Raw genomic sequence first — 27,188 nt, 5'->3', positions numbered from 1 at the left:
GTTTACCACAGTTTACTGTATTTTACCACAGTTTATTGTATTTTACCACAGTTTATATTTTACCACAGTTTACTGTATTTTACCACAGTTTACTGTAGTTCACCACAGTTTACTGTATTTTACCACAGTTTATATTTTACCACAGTTTACTGTAGTTTATCACAGTTTACTGTAGTTCACCACAGTTTACTGTAGTTTATCACAGTTTATATTTTACCACAGTTTACTGTATTTTACCACAGTTTACTGTAGTTTACCACAGTTTACTGTATTTTACCACAGTTTATTGTATTTTACCACAGTTTACTGTATTTTACCACAGTTTACTGTATTTTACCACAGTTTACTGTAGTTTACCACAGTTTACTGTATTTTACCACAGTTTATTGTATTTTACCACAGTTTATATTTTACCACAGTTTATTGTATTTTACCACAGTTTATATTTTACCACAGTTTACTGTATTTTACCACAGTTTACTGTATTTTACCACAGTTTACTGTAGTTCACCACAGTTTATATTTTACCACAGTTTACTGTAGTTTATCACAGTTTACTGTATTTTACCACAGTTTATATTTTACCACAGTTTACTGTAGTTTATCACAGTTTACTGTAGTTCACCACAGTTTACTGTAGTTTTACCAGTAGCTGGTCTGCTCTGTGGTCTGCAGCACAGCGGAGCGGAGGCTGCAGATTCAGACCCGGAGGCTGCAGATCCAGACCTGTAGTTCTGGAGCTGCAGGTTTCTTATGTTTTGTGACGGTGCCACCTAGTGGCCGAATGTAAAACTACACCAACCTGAACACCTGTTATTGTCAAACTAGTTACTGTTTAAAAGTTTTATTACTCCCAGATACGGACGCCACACTGAGACCTTGAACTCCCCACGGAGCAGGATGATTGTACAACGATGTGTTAGAGATGTGTTACCGTTTATTGTGTAATGTTCTAGTTACACACCGCTCTAGCACAACCACAGAGTGTGTGTAAGTGTGTGTGTGTGTGTGTGTGTTACAACACAGACCAGAAGGAGAAGTAAAGCAGCCGACTGAATAACGACCAGGTCCATGTGAACCAGCTCAGTCTGGTTTATTCTTTATTGTTTATTGTTTATTGTTTATCCCCATTAGTTGTTACCATGGTGACAACTATTCTTCCTGGGGTCTCTGAAAAGACAAATATCAGTTCCTATACAGTGTTCCCAAAACACAAATCACAAAAAATACAAAATACGAAATAGAATAAGAAACAAGCAATTAAATTATTAATTATTCCCATCAAAAATTCAGATCATAAAATAAAATTACTTAGATGACTAGGAAAATATGAGTATATGTTATGTATACATCCATAACGTGTGCATACACACATCCACTCACACACATCCACTCCCTACAGGCACATATAGTATGCATATATACATTCACATGCACCATGCATACACAATACAATTATATAGCCTACATACATAGTACAAGCACCTACACAATCTGTACGTACACACACACACACATGCCCACACACACACACACACACACATTCAGAGCTGTCTCTATACAAGTTGAAACTAAGAATATAAAATAAGGCACTCTGCAGCTTTACACACATCAGTCAACTGAATTTAACCTCATGTCTTTACTCAACACAGCTATTTTCAATTCCCTTCTGAATCCTGATTTCTTACAGTTAAGACTGAGGCAGTAGGGAAGTCCACTCCAGTTTACAACAGCTCTGTACAATACAGTTCTTTTCAGTTCATCTGAGTCCAGGTCTGTCTGGTTCATCTGAGTCCAGGTCTGTCACTGACCACATGGGGCCTAGAACTGCAGCCTCCGGGTCTGCAGAAACACACTGCTCTCAGTTTACTCTAGTTTACTGTAATGTAACTATATTAGTATGTAACTATATATTATTGGACTGAGTGAGTGTCTTCTATGACTCTACCTAACATCCTGTCCGGTCTCTGTAGGACTGGGCCGACTGGACAACCCGGCTCTGATGCAGCGCTGGTTCCAGCTGGTCCAGCAGAAGAACTCTCTGGTCCGGTACGAGTCTGAGCTCATGATATTGTGAGTATCTGCCCCCCCCCCCCTCCCCCCCGCAGCAGAGGTCACACTGCAAAAACTCTACATCTTAGCAAGAATATTTGTCTCATTTCTAGTCAAAACTAATCTCATTCTACTTAAAATAAGACTCATCACATAAAAAGCAGCTTGTTTTTAGACACTTTTTACTTCTTTCAAGCAGATTTTCACTTGAAATAAGTAGAAAAATCTGATAGTGGAGCAAGTTTTTCTTTCTTATTACAAACACAAAAAACTTGCTTTCACTGGCAGATTTTTCTACTTATTTCAAGTGAAAATTAGTTTGAAACAAGTGAAAATGATCTAAAAACAAGTTCATTTTTAGGTGATGAGTCTTATTTTAAGTGGAAAGAGATTAGTTTTGACTAGAAATGAGACATTTTGACAAGAAATAAGACAAATATTCTTGGAAAGATTTTGAGCTTTTGCAGTGCAGACTTTGACTCTGTGTGTTTCAGAGGTCAGAGGTCAAAGGTCAGACTGACTCTGTGTTTCAGAGGTCAAAGGTCAAAGGTCAGACTGACTCTGACTCTGTGTGTTGTGTGTTTCAGCGCCCGGGAGCTGGAGCTGGAGGACAGACAGAGTCGTCTGCAGCAGGAGCTCAGGGAGCGGATGGCTGTGGACGGTACGACTTCCTGTTTACTACCTGTTTACTACCTGTTCACCTCACACCAGCTCTGTTTCCATGGAGACTAATATTCAGAATAAAGGGCTGCTCAGAATAAAAACGTGTCATCTAGGCTAGATTTACTTCCACCAGACCGAGCATGCTGACATGACTGCACCCTGACTGGTTACTGCACACGAACCGCCGGCCATAAACATTCACACATAATAACTACATATGCTAGACTATAGCACACGCACCGGCCACAGACACACAACTGCACACACAAGAAAGACCCACAGATTAAACATGATCACAGCTGCTCACAGGTCAGTTTGTCTAGTATCCAGTCTGTAAGTTTAAAGGCTTTAAAGGTGCTGAAAGTGGGACTGAAGGCAGCGTGGAGTCTGCAGGTGTGGACACGTCCAGGGCCGTTGTATAGGGGAGAAAGGTGATGATAACTCTAGGGGCCCAGCGCCCAGTGGGGCCCATAAAAAACCCCAGTAGTCTAATCTTTGTATGACTGATTTATTCTGCATAAGACCCTGACTAATACTCATAGTACACTGTAAAAACTCTACATCTTTCCAAGAATATTTGTCTTATTTCTTGTCCAAATGTCTCATTTCTAGTCAAAACTAATCTCTTTCCACTTAAAATAAGACTCATCACCTAAAAATTAACTTGTTTTTAGATCATTTTCACTTGTTTCAAACTAATTTTCACTTGAAATAAGTAGAAAAATCTGCCAGTGAAAGTAAGTTTTTTGTGTTTGTAATAAGAAAGAAAAACTTGCTCCACTATCAGATTTTTCTACTTATTCCAAGTGAAAATCTGCTTGAAAGAAGTAAAAAGTGTCTAAAAACAAGCTGCTTTTAATGTGATGAGTCTGATTTTAAGTAGAATGAGATTAGTTTTGACTAGAAATGACATTTTGACTAGAAATAAGACAAATATTCTTGGTAAGATACTTGAGTTTTTGCAGTGTAATGCTGCATTAGCATCAAAACAAAATAGATAATAAATACATGATAAATAATAATAAATACATGATAATACATACGTAGTCTAAGAAAGAAAAACTGGAAAAGTTAGGGGGAGGGGCCCACTTTAGTATTCTTTAAGGGGGCCCAGAATTCCTAGCAACGGCCCTGGACACGTCGCACGCTGCCATCATAGGCCGCCATCAGATAGTAGTCACCTAACTGATAGTATTAACCAGTATTAACCAGTATTAATGAGTATTAATGAGTATTAATGGGTCAAAGTTCTAGTTATTGGTTCATCATGTTCATCTCAAACCCTGATGAAGAAAACTGAACCACTTCTGTTTGTTGGTTTGTTTCCAGCTCAGGAGGAAGTACGACTTCTCCTTCTGTGTGGTTGTTTTATCTCATGTCAACACGCTGCTCGGTGTCGGTTCATGTCCACACACCTCATCATCACATTATGGGATGTTGCACCCATAGAAACACTGGATTCTCCAATCCCCCAAGTTTTTAATCTGATTTAGTCAGGGCCGGCCCTAGGATGCTGGTGGCCCCCTAAACAAGGTTTTTGTTTGTGGCCCTGCACTCTAAGCTCAAACACCAAATCACTGGTTAAAACTGAATACAGACGTGTTTATCCCTCTGAGGTTTGAGGACATTTTCTCAACTTTTACATATTTTCTTACATTGATCTTTTTAAGATACTTGCAGATGTAACAATACTCCAGTGTTTTATGTCTAAATATTAGAACCTCCGCTGTAAGCACACTGAGGCCAGTTTGTCCTAGAACACTGTAGAAAGAAATAATTTAGGACAAATGCTGGAAATTTGAGGTCTGCTTTTTGAAAAATGTCCAATCCCTTGTGAAAACACTCCTTCAGTCATGAGAATGAACTGTTTTGGTGCTTGAAATAGGATATGAATACAGTGATAGATACGTGTAGAAAACAAGTCTAAAATGACATTTTGTAAGATTGTTTTTTGAGCACAAATGTTGTCATTCTGCCGTTCTATTTTCACCAAATGTCTCAAATGTGAGATAAAAGAAGCTGAATATTGACTTCACATTACATATAAAGCTCATAGCTGCACGTGCAGACCTCAGGATGTTTAAATGACTTGATGAACCCCGGTACCTTTCTGATCATGTGGCCCCCCACCTAACGGCTGTGGCCCTAAACAACCACATAGAGGGTTTATGCCAGGGGCCGGCCCTGGATTTAGACATTGTGCCTATGTAAACACAACGCCTCACTGTGTGTGTGTGTGTGTGTATATGTGTGTGTGTATATGTGTGTGTGTGTGTGTGTGTGTTGTGTGTGTGTGTATATGTGTGTGTGTAGACCACCTGAAGCAGGATGTGCAGCTGCTGGAGGAGCGTCTGATCCTGGAGGAGATGCTGGAGGTGGTGGAGCAGAGAGACGCTCTGGTGTCTCTGCTGGAGGAGCAGCGGCTGCAGGGCCGCCAGCAAGACCAGGACCTGGAGCGGGCCATGCTGGACCGGGGCCTGGGCCTCAGCTGGACCTGAACCAGAACCAGGACCAGCAAGACCAGGACCTGGAGCGGGCCATGCTGGACCGGGGTCTGGGTCTGAGCTGGACCTGAACCAGGACCAGAACCAGCAAGACCAGGACCTGGAGCGGGCCATGCTGGACCGGGGTCTGGGCCTCAGCTGGACCTGAACCAGGACCAGCAAGACCAGGACCTGGAGCGGGCCATGCTGGACCGGGGTCTGGGCCTCAGCTGGACCTGAACCAGAACCAGCAAGACCAGGACCTGAACCAGAACCAGACTGGACTGTATTGATATGTATTGGTTATTGGTTATTGATCACTGTGCCTTACTCATCTGAACCTGCCATTCATCACTAACTGTTTACACTGTAAAAACTCTAATAAATCTTTCCAAGAATATTTGTCTTATTTCTTGTCAAAATGTCTCATTTCTAGTCAAAACTAATCTCTTTCCACTTAAAATAAGACTCATCACCTAAAAATGAACTTGTTTTTAGATCATTTTCATTTGTTTCAAACTAATTTTCACTTGAAATAAGTAGAAAAATCTGCCAGTTTTTTGTGTTTGTAATAAGAAAGAAAAACTTGCTCCACTATCAGATTTTTCTACTTATTTCAAGTGAAAATCTGCTTGAAAGAAGTAAAAAGTGTCTAAAAACAAGCTGCTTTTAATGTGACGAGTCTGATTTTAAGTAGAATGAGATTTGTTTTGACTAGAAATAAGACAAATATTCTTTTATATGTATAGATAGATTTAGAGTTTTTGCAGTGTGTTGTGTTTATTAACGTGGTTGTTAATACGACTCTAATAAAGACTGTGAATCCTCCAGCTTCTTCTTCTTCTTCTTCCTCTTTAAACTGGTTCTTCCTGTTGCGTTGTGTGGTGGACACACACACACACACACACACACAGACAGACAGACACACACCCGGTGACACAACGAACCACACCGTTGACAAACAGGAACAAACCACAGCAGAAGAAACCGTCTCTCAGATTTTATTTCTTTATGAAATCACTTCTAGAAACAGGAGAGAGGGGGAACAACAGAGGGCTGTGATTGGCTGCCGGCGCTGGGCTGTGATTGGCTGCTGCCGGCGCTGGGCAGTGGGCTGTGATTGGCTCTACTGGCTGGCGGTGGCGTCCACCTTCAGGTCTTTGCCGACGAGGCCGGAGGTGACGGGATGCATCGCCGAGCGGTGAGACAGGAACGTCTTCACCGCTTCGTCACGGAACTTCTCAAAGTTAAAGACTTCCCTGAGGACGAGAGGCACACGTTACACACACACACACACACACACACGTTACACACACACAGACACACACACACACACACACACAGACACACACGTTACACACACACACACACACACACACACACACGTTACACACACACAGACACACACACGTTACACACACACACACACACACACACACACACGTTACACACACACAGACACACACACGTTACACACACACACACACACACACAGACACACACGTTACACACACAGACACACACACGTTACACACACACAGACACACACACGTTACACACACAGACACACACACACGTTACACACAGACAACAACTCTTGTGTTAAAGGGATACGCCAACATTTTTTTTTCGTGTCTTGCCTCACTCCTGAGTCCATGACCAGCAGATAGACACCATCCTTTCCACTGTGCGTGCAGTAACCATGGAGATAGAGCCGTATCGCCGTAATTAGCTTAGCTCAAACACTGGAAGTGTATAGGTAGTGTTAGCCTGCCTCCACCTAAAGTCACTAATTAGCTTAGCTCAAACACTGGAAGTGTATGGGTAGTGTTAGCCTGCCTCCACCTAAAGTCACTAATTAGCTTAGCTCAAACACTGGAAGTGTATAGGTAGTGTTAGCCTGCCTCCACCTAAAGTCGCTAATTAGCTTAGCTCAAACACTAGAAGTGTATAGGTAGTGTTAGCCTGCCTCCACCTAAAGTCGCTAATTAGCTTAGCTCAAACACTGGAAGTGTATAGGTAGTGTTAGCCTGCCTCCACCTAAAGTCGCTAATTAGCTTAGCTCAAACACTGGAAGTGTATAGGTAGTGTTAGCCTGCCTCCACCTAAAGTCGCTAATTAGCTTAGCTCAAACACTAGAAGTGTATAGGTAGTGTTAGCCTGCCTCCACCTAAAGTCGCTAATTAGCTTAGCTCAAACACTGGAAGTGTATAGGTAGTGTTAGCCTGCCTCCACCTAAAGTCGCTAATTAGCTTAGCTCAAACACTGGAAGTGTATGGGTAGTGTTAGCCTGCCTCCACCTAAAGTCGCTAATTAGCTTAGCTCAAACGCTGGAAGTGTATGGGTAGTGTTAGCCTGCCTCGTACCTAAAGTCGCTAATTAGCTTAGCTCAAACACTGGAAGTGTATGGGTAGTGTTAGCCTGCCTCCACCTAAAGTCGCTAATTAGCTTAGCTCAAACACTGGAAGTGTATGGGTAGTGTTAGCCTGCCTCGTACCTAAAGTCGCTAATTAGCTTAGCTCAAACACTGGAAGTGTATGGGTAGTGTTAGCCTGCCTCCATCTAAAGTCGCTAATTAGCTTAGCTCAAACACTGGAAGTGTATGGGTAGTGTTAGCCTGCCTCCACCTAAAGTCATCAGAGAAACTCTTCAGCAACTCTAAAGGGAAACTGGCGGGCCGATCTTGGTCTCAGAGCTGACAAAACTCTCCGGTAAGGCATCTTGAGCGGTCAAATGCCGCTAACGGGACCAGATCGGTCAAAACGGAGGGTTCAAGCAAAGACGATTTATTTTGGTTCAAGCTAGCTACATCGAGGGTAGGTTAGCTTCCTATTTCAAAGTAAAAGCACTTCTGTATGTAAAAGGCAACGGGTGTTTTATTTTGTGAAAGTAACCGGAAGTGCGTTGGTCACAACGGCTAGCTTGAGTAGCGCCGAATTCGTCCGAACAAAATAGTAAACAGCTGGTATTTAGACAAATTAACGACACACTGCTGATCTAAACGGCTACTTTCTCTCCTAAACATGTTTGAAATGTGGATAAAGTGATATATTTACAGAGTTTAGAGCTAAAATGAAATCAGCTTCTGACTGCTGATTTCAGCTCAGGTAGGAGGCAGGCTAACACTACCTATACACTTCCAGCGTTTGAGCTAAGCTAATTAGCGACTTTAGGTGGAGGCAGGCTAACACTACCTATACACTTCCAGCGTTTGAGCTAAGCTAATTAGTGACTTTAGGTGGAGGCAGGCTAACACTACCTATACACTTCCAGTGTTTGAGCTAAGCTAATTAGCGACTTTAGGTGGAGGCAGGCTAACACTACCTATACACTTCCAGTGTTTGAGCTAAGCTAATTAGCGACTTTAGGTGGAGGCAGGCTAACACTACCCATACACTTCCAGTGTTTGAGCTAAGCTAATTAGCGACTTTAGGTGGAGGCAGGCTAACACTACCTATACACTTCCAGCGTTTGAGCTAAGCTAATTAGCGACTTTAGGTGGAGGCAGGCTAACACTACCTATACACTTCCAGCGTTTGAGCTAAGCTAATTAGCGACTTTAGGTGGAGGCAGGCTAACACTACCTATACACTTCCAGTGTTTGAGCTAAGCTAATTAGCGACTTTAGGTGGAGGCAGGCTAACACTACCCATACACTTCCAGTGTTTGAGCTAAGCTAATTACGGGCGATACGGCTCTATCTCCATGGTTACTGCACGCACAGTGGAAAGGATGGAGTCTATCTGCTGGTCAAGGACTCGGGAGTGAGGCAAGACACGAAGAAATAAAAAAAATGTTGGCGTATCCCTTTAAACGTGGCTCGTACCTGAACAGAGGTCTGGTGAACTTCATCCGTCCCTGTTCAGTCGCCATCTTCAGCGCCAAGGGAACCGCCTCCTCCCACCGGGAGCGAACACACAGCCGCAGCCACCTGTAGGGAGACAACGGCCAATCAGGAGGAGGGGGAGGGGCTTAGCTGTTCAAAAGGAGGGGAGGGGCTTAGCTGTTCAAAAGGGGGAGGGGCTTAGGGGTTCAAAGGGTTCATCTGGATCAAAATCATCTGGACTTTTAAATCCCTTGTTTTTCCATCCAGGATCATGACTGACTGACATGTGCAAATGAAATAAATAAAATACAAAGAGGAAATATATCCTGTCTAAAACAATAAACTAGTAAATACAGTGCTCCCTAATTTAAATACGATAAATAATCTAAATACGTTATAAAACTGGTGTAAAAGGCCAAAACAGTATTTAAATGTATATACATATATACTATATTAACAATCCTCCAAACTGGATCAGAATAATCCTGATGTTCTGTTCAACACAAACTGAGGGTTTGATCCAGATTAAAACCAGGACCGGATCACAGACCAGACTGGACTGGACTGGACTGGAGGACCAGGACCAGGACCAAGACTCACCTGAAGCGGATCTCTGCGTTCATGTAGGTATCCAGACCATAAACCTCCTTCATCTTCTTCACATGAGTCAGAGGAAGAGGCTCCTGAGGACAGAGACAGAGACCTTAAGTAAACCGGTCTGTACTGGTCTGTAGTGGTCTGTAGTGGTCTGTAGTGGTCTGTAGTGGTCTGTAGTGGTCTGTAGTGGTCTGTAGAGGTCTGTAGTGGTCTGTAGTGGTCTGTAGTGGTCTGTAGTGGTCTGTAGTGGTCTGTAGTGGTCTGTAGTGGTCTGTAGTGGTCTGTAGTGGTCTGTAGTGGTCTGTAGTGGTCTGTAGTGGTCTGTAGTGGTCTGTAGTGGTCTGTAGTGGTCTGAAGTGGTCTGTAGTGGTCTGTACTGGTCTGTAGTGGTCTGATGTGGTCTATACTGGTCTACCTCGTGCAGCAGCAGCGAGAGGAACTCGATGAGCTGGTGTGAGGACAGAGTCTTCACGTCGGCGTCTCTGAAGCTGCTCAGGTCCTGGTCTTTGGCCTGAGGGGCAGAGGAGTAGTTAAGACATTAAGACAAGGAGAGGACAGTGGGTCCAGATCTAGGTCCTGGTCCTGGTCCAGGTCCAGGTCTCACCTTGATCCACCTCTGGCTCAGAGCGATGCAGGCGTCGGCCAGCGTGGTGTCGTACCTGGAAGAGACGATAGTAGTTCTGTTATTATGTAACTTTATTAAGTTTTAATATGTTTTCATGAGAGAAAGTAACTGTTTAGATCCCAAATCTACGGCCAGTTGATCCAAACGACGGCTGGTTAGAAGTTTGCTCCGATGTTTTTCAGAGAAGTGAAGCTCTGCAGCGACCGGGACATCACAGAGGCAGCAGCCGGTCTGCAGAGCTGCTCGGCCGGCCAACCTCCGTCCTCATCCCGGGGGAGAAAACCATCGCTAATTAACTTACCCGCAGGTTTTTAGAGGTTTACCACCGGCTGGTTAAAGTATTTTTAGGAGATAAATGTTGGTCTCAGTGATGAAATCTAACAGCTGTATCAGTAGCATTAGTTAGTGTGAATGTAAAGTGAAGCTTCCTGTGTGTATTGGACAGAAGAGCAGCGCTGCCTCGGGGCTCTGGAGCCTACGGACACAAACCACCACATTGACATTAAGTTGACGTGGTTTTGAATCCAGGATTTGTGGCAAAAGCTAAAAGCTCACGTCTGTTTATGTGAAAGCAGCAGAGACGACTGATGACGTATGTGACTGTTGGAGGGGTGTCCCCATTCGTAGGGGTTGACCTTCAACCTCTATGAATCGTAGCTCCGTTTCAAGGGGCAAGGGCTAGGGGGAGGGGGAGGGGGAGGGATGGAAACTAGAACTGGAACTGGGCATCTGAGACAGAAACTCACTGTGGTTTGACCGGCGGCATCCCCGGTGTGAACATCCAGGCGTTCCAGTCCACCTTGTCCAGGACGTCCACCTGAGGACAATAAAACACGTTAGTCCACCTGAGACCAGCTGAGACCAGCTGTAGCCCCGCCCCCCCAGAGTGAGCGAGTCTCACCTTGTCCTTGAAGTAGGTGAACAGGTAGCGCTTCCACTGCTCAGAGGTCACGCTGCTGTAGGCGAACATCTGGATGTAGGACTTCACGAAGCCCATGAAGACCTCTGAGGGACACGGACAGGTGAGAGGACAGGTGAGACAACAGGTGAGACAACACTTTAAACAGGTGAGAACACAGGGTTTCTGCAGATACCAGCAAATCTAATGTAATGCTTTTTAATGCCATTTCAAACATTTTTAATGCCCCAATACTATACGTGTGTGTACATACACTTACCTATATACACATACACACACCCAATTACTTGGTTCTGCATGTTTATCACACCAATAGGGGGGGCAATTTTCTGGCCAATCACCCATCACCAATTTTTAAAAAGCCTGACTTGCCGATTCCGATTTTTGCCGATAGCGATAAAAAAAAAAGAAAAAAGTAAACAGTAGCCTGCCACCACCTAAAAATATTAATTAAGAAAATTCTCTATTTCTTCACCTACGTTTTCCCCCTATTTTTCTGCTCCTTGCTCCATAGGGATGTAATGATATCAAAATCAATCAATTTTTTAATGCCTTTGAGAATCAAATGTAATGCCTTTTAATGCCATTTAAGGCCTTAATTTTAGCAAAATATATTTAATGACTTTTAATGCTTTTTAATGACCCGTGGAAACCCTGGAACAGGTGGTAACCGGTGGTAACTGGTGGTAACCGGTGGTAACAGGTGTTATCAGACATCACCTGGGCCTCCCATCAGCTCCTCCAGGTGGTACAGCAGAGCGAATCCCTTCTCGTAGGGGACAGAGGAGAAGGCGTCGTCGGGGTCCACGTCCTGCAGACTGGGGACCAGGTTGGTCAGAGGGTTGTTGGCCCCGAAGGTGTTCACCTGAGGACACGGACAGGTGAGACAGACAGGTGAGACAGACAGGTGAGACAGTGCAGTAACCATGGAGATAGAGCCGTATCGCCCGTAATTAGCTTAGCTCAAACACTGGAAGTGTATGGGTAGTGTTAGCCTGCCTCCACCTAAAGTCTCTAATTAGCTTAGCTCAAACACTGGAAGTGTATGGGTAGTGTTAGCCTGCCTCCACCTAAAGTAGCTAATTAGCTTAGCTCAAACACTGGAAGTGTATAGGTAGTGTTAGCCTGCCTCCACCTAAAGTCACTAATTAGCTTAGCTCAAACACTGGAAGTGTATAGGTAGTGTTAGCCTGCCTCCACCTAAAGTCGCTAATTAGCTTAGCTCAAACACTGGAAGTGTATGGGTAGTGTTAGCCTGCCTCCACCTAAAGTCGCTAATTAGCTTAGCTCAAACGCTGGAAGTGTATAGGTAGCATTAGCCTGCCTCCTGCCTAAAGTAGCTAATTAGCTTAGCTCAAACACTGGAAGTGTATGGGTAGTGTTAGCCTGCCTCCACCTAAAGTCGCTAATTAGCTTAGCTCAAACACTGGAAGTGTATAGGTAGTGTTAGCCTGCCTCTACCTAAAGTTGCTAATTAGCTTAGCTCAAACACTGGAAGTGTATGGGTAGTGTTAGCCTGCCTCCACCTAAAGTCACTAATTAGCTTAGCTCAAACGCTAGAAGTGTATGGGTAGTGTTAGCCTGCCTCCACCTAAAGTCGCTAATTAGCTTAGCTCAAACGCTGGAAGTGTATGGGTAGTGTTAGCCTGCCTCTACCTAAAGTCGCTAATTAGCTTAGCTCAAACACTGGAAGTGTATGGGTAGTGTTAGCCTGCCTCCACCTAAAGTCGCTAATTAGCTTAGCTCAAACGCTGGAAGTGTATGGGTAGTGTTAGCCTGCCTCTACCTAAAGTCGCTAATTAGCTTAGCTCAAACACTGGAAGTGTATAGGTAGTGTTAGCCTGCCTCCACCTAAAGTCGCTAATTAGCTTAGCTCAAACACTGGAAGTGTATGGGTAGTGTTAGCCTGCCTCCACCTAAAGTCGCTAATTAGCTTAGCTCAAACGCTGGAAGTGTATAGGTAGCATTAGCCTGCCTCCTGCCTAAAGTAGCTAATTAGCTTAGCTCAAACACTGGAAGTGTATGGGTAGTGTTAGCCTGCCTCCACCTAAAGTCGCTAATTAGCTTAGCTCAAACACTGGAAGTGTATAGGTAGTGTTAGCCTGCCTCTACCTAAAGTCGCTAATTAGCTTAGCTCAAACACTGGAAGTGTATGGGTAGTGTTAGCCTGCCTCCACCTAAAGTCACTAATTAGCTTAGCTCAAACGCTAGAAGTGTATGGGTAGTGTTAGCCTGCCTCCACCTAAAGTCGCTAATTAGCTTAGCTCAAACGCTGGAAGTGTATGGGTAGTGTTAGCCTGCCTCTACCTAAAGTCGCTAATTAGCTTAGCTCAAACACTGGAAGTGTATGGGTAGTGTTAGCCTGCCTCCACCTAAAGTCACTAATTAGCTTAGCTCAAACACTGGAAGTGTATGGGTAGTGTTAGCCTGCCTCCACCTAAAGTCGCTAATTAGCTTAGCTCAAACACTGGAAGTGTATGGGTAGTGTTAGCCTGCCTCCACCTAAAGTCTCTAATTAGCTTAGCTCAAACACTGGAAGTGTATGGGTAGTGTTAGCCTGCCTCCACCTAAAGTCACTAATTAGCTTAGCTCAAACACTGGAAGTGTATGGGTAGTGTTAGCCTGCCTCCTACCTAAAGTCTCTAATTAGCTTAGCTCAAACACTGGAAGTGTATGGGTAGTGTTAGCCTGCCTCCTACCTAAAGTCTATAATTAGCTTAGCTCAAACACTGGAAGTGTATAGGTAGTGTTAGCCTGCCTCCACCTAAAGTCACTAATTAGCTTAGCTCAAACACTGGAAGTGTATGGGTAGTGTTAGCCTGCCTCCACCTAAAGTCACTAATTAGCTTAGCTCAAACACTGGAAGTGTATGGGTAGCGTTAGCCTGCCTCCTACCTAAAGTCGCTAATTAGCTTAGCTCAAACACTGGAAGTGTATGGGTAGTGTTAGCCTGCCTCCACTTAAAGTCTCTAATTAGCTTAGCTCAAACACTGGAAGTGTATGGGTAGTGTTAGCCTGCCTCTACCTAAAGTCACTAATTAGCTTAGCTCAAACACTGGAAGTGTATGGGTAGTGTTAGCCTGCCTCCACCTAAAGTCTCTAATTAGCTTAGCTCAAACACTGGAAGTGTATGGGTAGTGTTAGCCTGCCTCCACCTAAAGTCACTAATTAGCTTAGCTCAAACACTGGAAGTGTATGGGTAGTGTTAGCCTGCCTCCTACCTAAAGTCTCTAATTAGCTTAGCTCAAACACTGGAAGTGTATGGGTAGTGTTAGCCTGCCTCCTACCTAAAGTCTATAATTAGCTTAGCTCAAACACTGGAAGTGTATAGGTAGTGTTAGCCTGCCTCCACCTAAAGTCACTAATTAGCTTAGCTCAAACACTGGAAGTGTATGGGTAGTGTTAGCCTGCCTCCACCTAAAGTCACTAATTAGCTTAGCTCAAACACTGGAAGTGTATGGGTAGCGTTAGCCTGCCTCCTACCTAAAGTCGCTAATTAGCTTAGCTCAAACACTGGAAGTGTATGGGTAGTGTTAGCCTGCCTCCTACCTAAAGTCGCTAATTAGCTTAGCTCAAACGCTGGAAGTGTATGGGTAGTGTTAGCCTGCCTCCACCTAAAGTCACTAATTAGCTTAGCTCAAACACTGGAAGTGTATGGGTAGTGTTAGCCTGCCTCCACCTAAAGTCACTAATTAGCTTAGCTCAAACACTGGAAGTGTATGGGTAGCGTTAGCCTGCCTCCTACCTAAAGTCGCTAATTAGCTTAGCTCAAACACTGGAAGTGTATGGGTAGTGTTAGCCTGCCTCCTACCTAAAGTCGCTAATTAGCTTAGCTCAAACACTGGAAGTGTATGGGTAGTGTTAGCCTGCCTCCACCTAAAGTCACTAATTAGCTTAGCTCAAACACTGGAAGTGTATGGGTAGTGTTAGCCTGCTAACTAGCTTAGCTAAGTGGACTGACCGAGTCCTGCAGCTCCTTCCAGCCGCCGGCGGCCTTGAACTGGCGGAAAGCTTCTCCCTCCATGGAGCGGCCGATCATCCTCTCCAGGTAGACCGTGTGGCCCTCGTTCAACCTGTCGCCATGACAACCAGCAGCATCAGCACCACGGAAACCACAGGAAACCACAACTGTGTGTGTGTCTGTCTGTGTGTCTGTAGGTGTGTAGGTGTGTAGTTGTGTACCAGAAGTGCTCCCAGGTCTTGTTGGTCACCAGGTTTCCGGTCCAGCTGTGGGAGATCTCATGGGCGATCACCTAGGAAACACGTGATGATGTCATCAAGAACACACACACACACACACACACACCCTGTTTCATCTGTGTCTAGTTCACGTTAGGGTTGCTAATAAACAGCAACTCCCAGCATGCATTGCATCACAGTAGACAGGAAGTGCTCACCGATAACTTCCAGGGTCACCGTTCAACAACTTAGCATTTTTCTCATAGACGATAATGGGAAAAGAAGCTATAAAACGGCTACAAAACGTTTCACTACCAGAGTTTGATCCATTCAGTATTTTATTCCCGTTCTAGTTAGCCCAGAGCTAAAGCGGAAGTTAGCCGGCTAGCTCGGCGTAGCACTAGCTCGGCTGAAGTCAGTGCACCCACTTCCGATTTCTTCCCGAATACGAATCCAAATCTGAAGTTTTTTTAAAAGCCTGAATCCAAATACAAATAGTGCACTGGCTGTTCACCCCTAACACACACACACACACACACACACACACACACACACACACACACACACAGACTGGAGCGGCAGCAGGTTTTACTCACGTTGGACAGAGATCGATCTCCAGCCTGAAGAGAGACAGGAAACAGAGGTCAGAGGTCAGAGGTCACAGGTGTGTGTGTGTGTGTGTCTGTGTGTGTGTGTGTGTGTGTGTCTCTGTGTGTGTGTGTGTGTGTGTGTGTGTGTGTGTGTGTGTGTGTGTGTGTGTGTGTGTTTTAGTGTGTGTGTGTGTGTTACCAGCAGTGTTGGCGTGGCGAAGGTCAGACAGGGGTTCTCCATGCCTCCGTAGGGGAAGGATGGAGGAAGAACCAGGATGTCGTACTGACCCCAGACGTACGGTCCAGCCAGGTCCTCGGCTGCTGCCAGCATGGCCTCCGTCTGACACAGGAAACACACTAGTATTATTATTATTCATTCATTCATTCATTCATTCATTCATTCATTCACCTCACTGATTTATCATTTAAAGGGATAGTTCACCCTAGAATGATATTTCGCTCATTATCCCCTCCCCCTCATGTTGACTAAGGGCTGGAAGAAGTTTCAGAGTCCACCGTCCCTTCTCTGAGTTACAGGGGGTCTTGGTGTAGCAGTGCATGTCCATATAACGGTTGCAAAGGGACACCAGAGCTCTTCGTAAAAAAACACACACAAAAAAACATCCAAATACCTCCATGATGCTCGTATGTAATGTCCGTCTTGTGCTGAAGCCCCAAATTGCGTAATTGTCCCGAAAAAAATTAAATAAGTCTATATTTTAAGCTTGTTTGTAGCGGAAGCTTCTCAAAGCTCCTCTTCCTGGTCCGTCCAAATCTCGCGTGATTCGCAGTAACCGCACTGACGCCGGCGCAAATCACGCGAGATTTGGACGGACCAGGAAGAGGAGCTTTGAGAAGCTTCCGCTACAAACAAGCTTAAAATATAGACTTATTTAATTTTTTTCGGGACAATTACGCAATTTGGGGCTTCAGCACAAGACGGACATTACATACGAGCATCATGGAGGTATCTGGATGTTTTTTTGTGTGTGTTTTTTTACGAAGAGCTCTGGTGTCCCTTTGCAACCGTTATATGGACATGCACTGCTACACCAAGACCCCCTGTAACTCAGAGAAGGGACGGAGGACTCTGAAACTTCTTCCAGCCCTTAGTCCACATGAGGGGGAGGGGATAATGAGCGAAATATCATTCTAGGGTGAACTATCCCTTTAATAAAAACACAAATATCATTAAATTCAACTTGTCAGGTTTCTATCAGACCAGTTCTCTCCTCCCAGAGGCTCAGATGTATTAACACATCAGTTATCGCTTCACAACTCAGACACACAACAGGAAGTTGATTAAAACTAGGGCTGATCCAAAAAATTCGAAGCTTCGAAGCTTCGTTCGTTGCCATGGTAATCGATCATGAAGTCTGTGATCGTTTTTTTTTTTCTTTTTCCTTTTTGACACCGGTTCTCAGCAGCAGTTGTTAATTGATGTTAATAAATGAGTAGGCTACTTGGCATCCTGGAAACCTGCTTGATTTTGGAGACATGCAGCGTTTGTGATAATCGGGACAGTCCTAATTAAAACCATCAAGTCTCTCTTCAAGGAGGAAGGAAACCTCTTCAGTTTCATTATTGTAATGTTTTAAAAAGTTTCATACTTTTGACCTCGACAGTTATCAGATCTTCATGGAAGTTTGTGTCATTTGTAAAGTTTTAAATGCTGTAAATCCAGAGCCTCAGTCCTATATTTGATCTGTGTTGTGTAGAACAGCTCATTGTCTCTCAACGGACCAACCTGGTCAAATCAAAAAATCTAATCAAATCGTGTCACCTCAGAGAACTCGAACGCCGCCTTGTCCACGAACTCTTTCTCCGACCAGACTCTGGACCGCGGGCCGATCTCCCTGTCGACCAATCAGAGCACATTAAGGTCCGTTACCGTGGTGACGTGGCGACACGGCGATAGTAGCGGTGAACGTAGCCTTACCTGCTCTCCAGGGCGCCGACCACGATGGCGATGAGGTAGGTCGGCATGGCAACCTGAGGTCAGAGGTCAGAGGTGTAAATATCTGTATAACTATAACCAATGGGATCATTTCTATCCATCTAGTGGATTTTAGAATAGCTACTTTATTGTCATTCAAAATACACAGTGTGCATAGAACGAAATTTCGTTTCACTGACGTTTTAAGACTAAGATTTGGATTTGAAAGTAATTTGTGTGTTTTCTGTGAAGATGATACTGAAACAACAGAGCACCTCTATTATATATTACATGCTCTAAACCCAGCTGCTCTGGAAATGATTTACAGACTGGTTGAAAAGAAAAGAACCAACAATGCCAGACTTAAACTACAATAGTATTACCTCTGGTGTTATATTAAAAGACAAACAATTGGAGTTAACGATAAATGTCTTACTAGTCCTTTAGCCAAATTCTTTATTCACAAAGCCAAATATCTAAAAACTCCACCCATCTCCACAGACTTTTTAAATGAATTCCATCTCCACATTAAGTCCAAACATGCCAAAGACCTCTACTCAATGTTCAACAATGATCTGACTAATGTAGCGTAACAATTGTTTAATCCTGGATGATTTAATGTATGTTTTTATTTTTTTTCTCTTCCCTTCTATTTGATATGAGTTTGTTTTGTTTTTTACTCACTTATCTTAATTTGTGTTTATTTAAAGGGATAGTTCAACATTTTGGCAAATTGGCCCATTGCCATAATCGCTATAGTCATAGCAGTAGGTTTGTTACCTTTAATTGTAGGTGTAAGCTATTTTCAGTACAGCGGAGCGCAGCAGCTGGCTGCTCAGAGCTACGCTATGGAGGCTAACGGAATTTCTTGGTTTCCCTCATTAAACTCATCAAATTCAACATCCCAAAACTCCACAGCGCTTTTGTAGACAAGTTGTGAGCTGCACAACCACCACGCTATGAGATAATGACGGAACGATACGAAACGGAGCCGTTTTCGAGGTAAATTCATACAAAACCGCTGATGCGCGTTGCGTTCAGGGACAGTTTTTCAGCAAGCAGTCTCCGTATTTACCCTGTATTTACCTCGAAAACGGCTCCGTTTCGTATCGTTCCGTCATTATCTCATAGCGTGGTGGTTGTGCAGCTCACAACTTGTCTACAAAAGCGCTGTGGAGTTTTGGGATGTTGAATTTGATGAGTTTAATGAGGGAAACCAAGAAATTCCCTTAGCCTCCATAGCGTAGCTCTGAGCAGCCAGCTGCTGCGCTCCGCCGTACTGAAAATAGCTTACACCTACAATTAAAGGTAACGAACCTACTGCTATGACTATAGGGGTTATGGCAATGGGCCAATTTGCCAAAATGTTGAACTATCCCTTTAATGTTGGTCTGCTCTTGTTACATTTTGGACAGATATAATATTTGCCTGACTAGTTTGTAAATGCATTTGTTTAAATTAAATTTAAAAAAGGAGCGGCGCTGCCTTCACTGTCGGCTCGTAAACCACAACACTCACCGGCTGCCTGAACCTGAACACAACACGAGCGGCGTCCTGAGGGTCGACTTCCTGTCCGTCACGCACGGCGCTCATCACCGCTACCAGGTCCTTAGGGACAGACACCTGGAGGACACACACACACACACACAGCTCAGAGACAAGTACACACACACACACACACACACACACAGACACACACACACACACACACACACACATACACACACACTGACCTGAGCGTAGTAGGTGAGCTTGGCTGATGGACTGTCCTGACAGGGAACCATGCTCCTGCAGTGATGAGCCTGTCAGACACAACACAGGGCACAGCAGCGTGGTGCGTTCAATGACCTCGTTAAACCTCGTTAACCACAAACCTCAGACCAGGTAGAACTACAACAGGAAGTGTTGTTGTCGTTGTTGGAAACTTGAACCGAGTTTGTGTGTGCGATGAGTTCAGGTAAGTCAGTTAATCAGAGCGTCAAATCTACTGCTTTCTCTTTTTAGTGTTTACTTGAACTTAATTCATCTGTACCAGTTCTCTTCTTCTGTCTCGCTTTCGCTCTTCTCCTTTATTTATTTAGTGTTGTCATCATTACTACTACTATTATTTTTACAATTAAAGCAGAAGTCAGGTGAATGTTTGTGTTAATCTAAGTCTTAAATAGTTGTATCTTCCAACAGCAATCACTTCTATAGAGTGTTTGGTCTGAAACACGGGTCTGTCAGTCACTCTGCTCTGCTCTGAGCCCAGGAGAAAACTTTCCTTGTATCCTACAACCTTTATCCAATGAGGAGAGAGAACGGCATAAAGGGGCAGTCCTCTCTGTGTGTGCAGCCAAGGGATGCGCCTGAATGTGGTGACGTAGGGACGAGGACCAATAGATCCATGACGAGGGCGGGGGCTGCTAACTCCATCTGCTGACAAGACGTTATGGTGCGTTCAGGGCAACTCGTAACTGGTGTTTTTCCGACCTGTGAAGTGGTACCAGTTCGATCTGGTACGAGTTCACGGGTCAGAAGTTACGAGTGGCCGTTATAGTGACTTTCACAGGTAAAACAGGTCGGAGAAACACGAGTGGGTTGCCTGGAACGCTACAAAGTCGTAAGTCGTGACTTGAAGCTGTAATTTACGGTTTCAAAAGCCTGCCTGGAACGCAGCATTAGCCAAAACCACCGGACCGCTTACTTCTGCTTTAACATCTTCCCTTATCTTTATGTTTTTCCTTTCTTTTTTTTATTGTGTTATTTCTCTACTTTGCACAAGGTGTGTGATTATTATTTCCTGACTGTGCTTCAGTTATTTGTTAGATCCAGGTCAGGTCGTGTTAGTTCAGGTTTCAGACCTGCACATCTCTTTTTTTACGTATCTTCCGTATGTGCAAATAAATAAAGTCTAAAGTCTAACAGGAAACAGGAAGTAGCGGTGGTCGTCAGCGGTAACAGAAGAAAAGAGGAAGAAGAGGAAGAGGAAGAGGAAGTGTGTCTGACCTGACACTGGCTGAACAGGTATGGCTGCTGCTTCCCGGCCGTCTGCTCCGGGGACAGCCACTGCAGAGCCGTTGCCGACGGCGACGTCTCATAGGTCACCTCCACAATCACATGCTGCCCTCTGATTGGTCCACAGCAACAACAACATCAACAACAACAACAACAACAACAACAACAACAGTTATGACATGTTAGAACCAAACACGGTTTATTTATCCACCTTTTTCCCAACCTCAACAACGTTAAAGCCTGTTCTGCTGGTTTTGTTCTTCCGCTGGAATTTCATGTTTACGTTTCCATGGTTTCGGTTGTCACGGTAAATGCATGGATGGATTTTTTTTTTTCAATTAAAATCTGTAAAACGCATGACCAGATTTTGAAATCCATCAAAATCGTCCCACTGGTGGTTAAAATCTGGTCACTTCCGGTTTAGACAGCCATTTTGAATTTTGAAAATGTCAGAAATGGATTCAGCATCATCAATAACCCCTAAAACCACTCCAACATTGCCCAGATCAGCCAAGTCCATTTTGTTGAAATATTGCCCATATAGGCAATTATGCTAATTTATGCTAATTATGTCAGTTATGCTAATTGTCCAATATATATAAGTTAGCATCCGGCAGTTTCTGAATACTGGGGACCCATACTATCTATTTCTAACATAAAACTTTGGGGTTCACAATGGGGCCCAATGGGCTGGTAGGTCGACTACATGGAGGGTCTTTCAGTTTATTGAATATCTTTGTTCTAACCACAGAAGAGGAAGACGGTGACGGTGAGGATATGTAAGGACAGATGAGGGACATGAGGGACATGAGGGACAGATGAGGACATGGTGAAGACAGATGAGGTCACCTTGAGAGGTCGAAGGGCAGCGTGACGTCCAGCGGCGTTCCCTTGAAGCCGTGTTTAGGGCCCAGGCTGAACAGCGCCGGCTGCCCATTGGCCGAGACCGAGACGACCTTCAGGTCCCGCGTGTCCAGAGTCTGAGCCGAGGATAAAAGATAAAAGATAAAAGATAAAAGATAAAAGATAAAAGATAAAAGATAAAAGATAAAAGATAAAAGTTTGTTGTGTATTTTGTGCTGTTCTGAAGATGAACTGCAGTGTTGTGGTGCATGTGTGTAATTATTGTGTAAAATGCTTTGGCAAAAACACAACACATCTCTGTTCATGGCAATAAAGCTAAGTGAAGTGAATTAAAAGGACAAAGATTAAAGGGTTATTCAGACTGCTGCATCAGCTCCTGGGACCTGATAGGAGATAATTACTGACTGAATAACTGTAATTATTAACTATTATTAGACTCAACGTCCATCTGAGACACAGACACCTGAGACAGGTAGAGACAGACAGGTAGAGACAGACAGGTAGAGACAGACAGGTAGAGACAGACAGGTAGAGACTGACAGGTAGAGACTGAGACAGGACCATCACCCAGTCATGAAATTCCATGTAGAGTTTTGTAGAAACATACAGTACAGGCCAAAAGTCTGGACTCACCTTCTCATTCAATGTGTTTCCTTTATTCTCACTGAAGGCACCAAAACTATGAATGAACACATGTGGAATTAACAAAAAAGTGCATGTGAAATAACTGAAAACACTTTTTCTTTTCTTCTTTGTCTTCTCTTTCTTCTTTTCTTCTTCCTCTCCTTCTTCCTCCTCCTCCTCTATCTCTGCCCCCACCAGTTCTAGTTTCTTCAGAGTAGCCCCCCCCCCCCTTTGCTCTGATTACTGCTTTGCACACTCTGGGCTTCTCTTGATGAGCTTCAAGAGGTGAACCTTCAACCTGACCTGAACATGGTTTTCACTTCCCAGGTGGTGTTGCCTTGTCAGGTTCATTAGTGGAGTTTCACTGAGAATCTACAATGTAAATAGTCATGAAAATAAAGGAAATGCACATCGAGTGTGTCCAAACTTTTGACCTGTACTATATTCCACCTGCAGAGACACATCTGGGTCAGTTTCTCCTACAAATTACAACTGAACCTACAAGCACCTAGAGACCAGAGACCAGAAACCCCCAGACCCCCAGACCCCCAGAGCTCCACTACAAAGCTCTAAAGTCCCAGGAGATAAACCTGGAGGAAAGTCCCCTCAGTCCCTCTCAGCTCCCTGAGCTCTCAGACCCCAAACCACCAAACCATCCGGTCCAACCAGACCATGAGCAGACAGAAAGACAAATACACCACTACTGGAAAGATATACAGACCTACACTATAATATAATTTTTTCCAGCCCTTCAAAGTGCAGGAAAAACACAGTTTTTATTTGGACCTAACCAACTGCTGATCGGCGGGCGCTAACCCTGGGCGGAGGGATACGTGAGTTGGTTAGGTCCAAATAAAAACTGTGTTTTTCCTGGAAAAAATTATATTATAGTGAACAATGGAACTGTGTATTTATTTTTTCAGGTAAAACCTCTTTTAGGCCGTGAAAATAGGCCGTTTCTTTGGGTCTGTTCACAACACTGTATGTTGTAAATCTCTGGGCAGGGCTATTATGGGCTGGCGTTGCTAACGGGAGGAGTGCAGAGAGTCTTCTACTGCAATTGACCCTTTGTTGGCCTTCTGATTGGTCTGCTGATCCACCAATCAGAGCGCTTCTCCCCATGTCACGTGTTGCGCAACATTCTAAGGTTGGACAACCCTGGAATGAAACCCTATGACACGAGATAGGTAGACAGCAAGTTTTGGGCAAAAACTACTTGATAATTTTTCAATATAGTTAAAATATGCCTGGGGTTCCTGCAATAGCAACTCACAATATCTGGAACGTATTGGAGTCATTTTTATCCCATTCCCTAAACACAAGACATCAATAAACCCTATGTAGGCTACATATTACTTTAACCTTCTGTTATGTATTTAGTTGAGCTTAATAATAGGGTTTGGGGGTGGTCCACTAGGGGGAGCTGTAGGCATAGGTCAGGGGTTAACTGCAAAGTTTTGTTTGTTGTTGTTGTTGTGTGCAGTCCTCATGAGAAGTGAGCCTGTTTTTCCCTGGCTGTACTGTGCTAAGTGCTAAGCTCATTCATCCTCCAGTCCACTCTCTGGTCGTGTTCATAGACAGAGAAGATCTAATACCTTCAAAGTTATCTAGCAAACGTAACATTACCGCTACTAATGCCTTTTTAACTTTGTGAAGTTTTACGAGGAGAAACGGGAGATCGGTAGAGATTAGCTTGTAGCTAACGTTAGCTAGCGTCGTTAGCTACTAGCTAGTGAGTGACCAAAACAATGATTTTTCCCCATTTTTCGGAAAAGTCGGGTAATGCCCGTTCAATCGCTATTGAGCCACGTCTGTCTTCTATCACGGACACCATTTTTCTGATGTGTAAGTTAATTCAAATTTCCCTTACTAGCAATTTAAATCTTCCTAATTTTCAATGGTTTCCAATGGGAGTTAACCCTTCCGTGACCATTGTTTGTCCAACCTAGCAACAGTAACCGTGGGGGGCGGGGCCTTGACAAAGTGTCAATTAAAGTACTTAGGGGCTATTTGGAGATCATACAACCCCACTTTAAAAAAATGATACTATCCCTTTAAAGGGATAGTTCACCCAAAATTGAAGTTTCAGAGTCCTCCGTGTCTTCTCTGAGTTACAGGGGGTCTCGGCGTAGCAGTGCATGTCCATATGACGGTTGCTAATGGATACCAACTGTCTTCATAACAAAAAGACACACCAAAAAACATCCAAATACCTCCATGCTGCTCGTATGTAATGTCCGTCTTGTATTGAAGCCCCGACATGAGAAATTGTTCCAGTGACACAGGCAGAGCAGTGAACTGAGACACTGGAAGCTTCCGCTACAAAACAAACTTAAATATAGACTTATTTAATTTTTTTCAGAACAATTTCTCATGTCGGGGCTTCAATACCAGAGGGACATTACAGACGAGCAGCATGGAGGTATCTGGATGTTTTTGGTGTGTCTTTTTGGACGAAGAAAAGTGGTATCCATTGACAACCGTCATATGGACATGCAGTGCAGCGACTGTGCTGCTGTGCTCACAGGGACAACAGAGACTGAGCATCACTCTCTACTCCACTGGGACAAACATGAACCAACCAGACAGAAGCAGCTGCTTCCCCACATTTAAAAACCACTGGGAAGAATCTGAGACAAATTAAAATATGTTTTAGGTGAGAAAGCAAAGTGCTGCAGACTATAGCAGCTCAGTATGTTACCATGGAGACACCACATAGGAGCAAACCACCGCTACACAACTCTGTTAATATGATGGGATGTAAATGATCTGCTGCTTCTGGATGTTGTTCTGTCTGGTGCCACCGTGTCTCTCTGGTCTGGTCTCTAGTCCAGTCCGGTCTGGTCTGGTCTCTAGTGGCTCGGTGACCGATACATGTCACCGTTGTTAAGTTTGTTTATATTTTATTGTTATATGCTTTGCAGCGTTCCTACACATTTGAAATTTCCAGATTCCATACTTTTTCCAGACCCTAGTTTCCAGACTTCCCGGTAAAAAAATTAAAATTATTTGTGATATTTGAGTAAATAGATGTGGATAATATTAAAAAAAATCATGCAATTAATCATTTGTTTTCATTATTCTGAATGTGTATGCTGTTACGTAACCAAATACTTTCCAGGAGATTGTAGCTAGGTACAAAATAATGAACCCAAATAACTTCAGATCAGACCAAACCCAGATAAATATTAAGATAAATATATTTCCATACAATAGTTTCCATTTTCCATACATCTCCAGACCTGGAAATGTATAAAATCTAATTCCAAACTTTCCATACTTGCGTAGGAACCCTGGCTTTGGCAATATGAGCACCGTCTTGTCAATAAAGCTTTTTAAATTGAAATGGACAGGTAGAGACAGAGACACTGACACCTGATATCAGATGTATCAGCTCAAAGTGAAAGTGCTGCTGCCTGATAACTGACCTTTGACCTTTGACCTTTGTCCCGATGTCAGTGAACACACCTCAGGTCAAAGTCTGAGACGTCTTCACTGTTTTTAACCTAAATTCATTTCTACAGTTTAGTTTCCTACTGAGGGAAAGACAAGGCAGTTTTATCTGTATAGCCTGTTGTTACCACCAGTTTGTCTCAAAGGGCTTTACATCCCATAATAACAACATCCTCTGTCCTTAGACCCTCACATCCACTGAGAAAAACTCCATGGAAAACCCTTTTAACAGGGAAAACCAGGAGAAAGCTCAGGCAAGTCTTTTCACGTTACTTTTCACTGGTGAGCCCTTCAGGGACCAGAACCACGGTAGGAAAACCCAGCTCCCATCTACTAACTGAGCCCTTCAGGGACCAGAACCACCGTAGGAAAACCCAGCTCCTCTCTACTGACTGAGCCCTTCAGGGACCAGAACCACGGTGGGAAAACCCAGCTCCTCTCTACTGACTGAGCCCTTCAGGGACCAGAACCACCGTAGGAAAACCCAGCTCCTCTCTACTGACTGAGCCCTTCAGGGACCAGAACCACGGTGGGAAAACCCAGCTTCTATCTACTAACTGAGCCCTTCAGGGACCAGAACCACGGTGGGAAAACCCAGCTCCTCTCTACTAACTGAGCCCTTCAGGGACCAGAACCACCGTAGGAAAACCCAGCCCCGTTAGAACTAACTGAGCCCTTCAGGGACCAGAACCACCGTAGGAAAACCCAGCCCCGTTAGAACTAACTGAGCCCTTCAGGGACCAGAACCACGGTGGGGAAACCCAGCCCCGTTAGAACTAACTGAGCCCTTCAGGGACCAGAACCACGGTGGGAAAACCCAGCTGCGGGCTAACTAACTAACTAACTACCGCAGATCCCAGAGTAACGGAGCAGGTAAAGTAACGTTACCAGAGCAGTAACGGGGCCGGTAAAGTAACGTTACCAGAGCAGTAACGGACCGGTAAAGTAACGTTACCAGAGCAGTAACGGGGCCGGTAAAGTAACGTTACCAGAGCAGTAACGGGGCCGGTAAAGTAACGTTACCAGAGCAGTAACGGGGCCGGTAAAGTAACGTTACCAGAGCAGTAACGGGGCCGGTAAAGTAACGTTACCAGAGCAGTAACGGGGCCGGTAAAGTAACGTTACCAGAGCAGTGAAGCGGTCCTCGAGCGCCTCCACCGTCAGCGCGGCTTTGCCTTTGATGACGCGGCGGTCGAAGTCCACGTGCAGCGTCAGGTTGAGGTGCCTGGTGACGCAGCTGGTGACGCGGGAGAAGGAGCAGGGGTCTGCGGGGTCTGCGGGGTCCGGGTCTGAGGATGGAGACATGATGGGATGGCGACGAGACCAAAGACTGAACCAGAGCTCCGTCCGCAGCCGCTTTACACCCAGCAGGCTGCTTCC

General features: G+C 44.3%; 1 protein-coding gene and 1 pseudogene across 2 annotated transcripts in view; one reads left to right on the top strand and one right to left on the bottom strand.

The window, feature by feature from the left end:
* LOC146962220 (protein-methionine sulfoxide oxidase mical3b-like) overlaps positions 1-5,224 on the top strand; it is a 60,013-nt pseudogene extending 54,789 nt beyond the window's left edge. The window contains exons 32-34 of the transcript XR_015035145.1: positions 1,974-2,073; positions 2,640-2,713; positions 5,029-5,224. The product of XR_015035145.1 is annotated as a protein-methionine sulfoxide oxidase mical3b-like (transcript). The remainder of the gene's footprint in view (positions 1-1,973; positions 2,074-2,639; positions 2,714-5,028) is intronic.
* Positions 5,225-6,192: 968 nt separating this feature from the next.
* lta4h (leukotriene A4 hydrolase) lies at positions 6,193-27,188 on the bottom strand. The gene is made up of 19 exons (XM_085769156.1): positions 26,934-27,188; positions 21,717-21,847; positions 20,859-20,979; positions 19,604-19,672; positions 19,389-19,493; positions 17,874-17,926; positions 17,718-17,790; positions 16,134-16,274; positions 15,941-15,964; positions 15,348-15,418; positions 15,127-15,238; positions 11,886-12,030; positions 11,148-11,251; positions 10,993-11,063; positions 10,226-10,280; positions 10,037-10,132; positions 9,625-9,707; positions 9,025-9,129; positions 6,193-6,457 (listed from the first exon to the last, which is right to left on the bottom strand). Exons 1-19 carry the CDS (start codon positions 27,111-27,113, stop codon positions 6,325-6,327), a joined length of 1,872 nt encoding a protein of 623 aa, XP_085625282.1. The 5' UTR covers positions 27,114-27,188; the 3' UTR covers positions 6,193-6,324.

Source organism: Trachurus japonicus, chromosome 23 (assembly GCF_045865225.1).
Source record: "Trachurus japonicus isolate A0001 chromosome 23, Traja_1.0".
Lineage (NCBI taxonomy): Eukaryota > Metazoa > Chordata > Actinopteri > Carangiformes > Carangidae > Trachurus > Trachurus japonicus.
This window is presented reverse-complemented; position numbering and strand designations above follow the sequence as displayed.

What these genes read in the sequence shown, in the direction of transcription:
- lta4h (XM_085769156.1), bottom strand. Translation starts at nt 27,113, where the DNA reads ATGTCTCCATCCTCAGACCCGGACCCCGCAGACCCCGCAGACCCCTGC. An exon ending in TGTTCAGGTTCAGGCAGCCG is followed by an intron (nt 17,927 to 19,388) that starts GTGAGTGTTGTG and finishes CTCTGACCTCAG; the next exon opens with GTTGCCATGCCGACCTACCT. An exon ending in ATGCCGCCGGTCAAACCACA is followed by an intron (nt 10,281 to 10,992) that starts GTGAGTTTCTGT and finishes CGTCTCTTCCAG; the next exon opens with GTACGACACCACGCTGGCCG.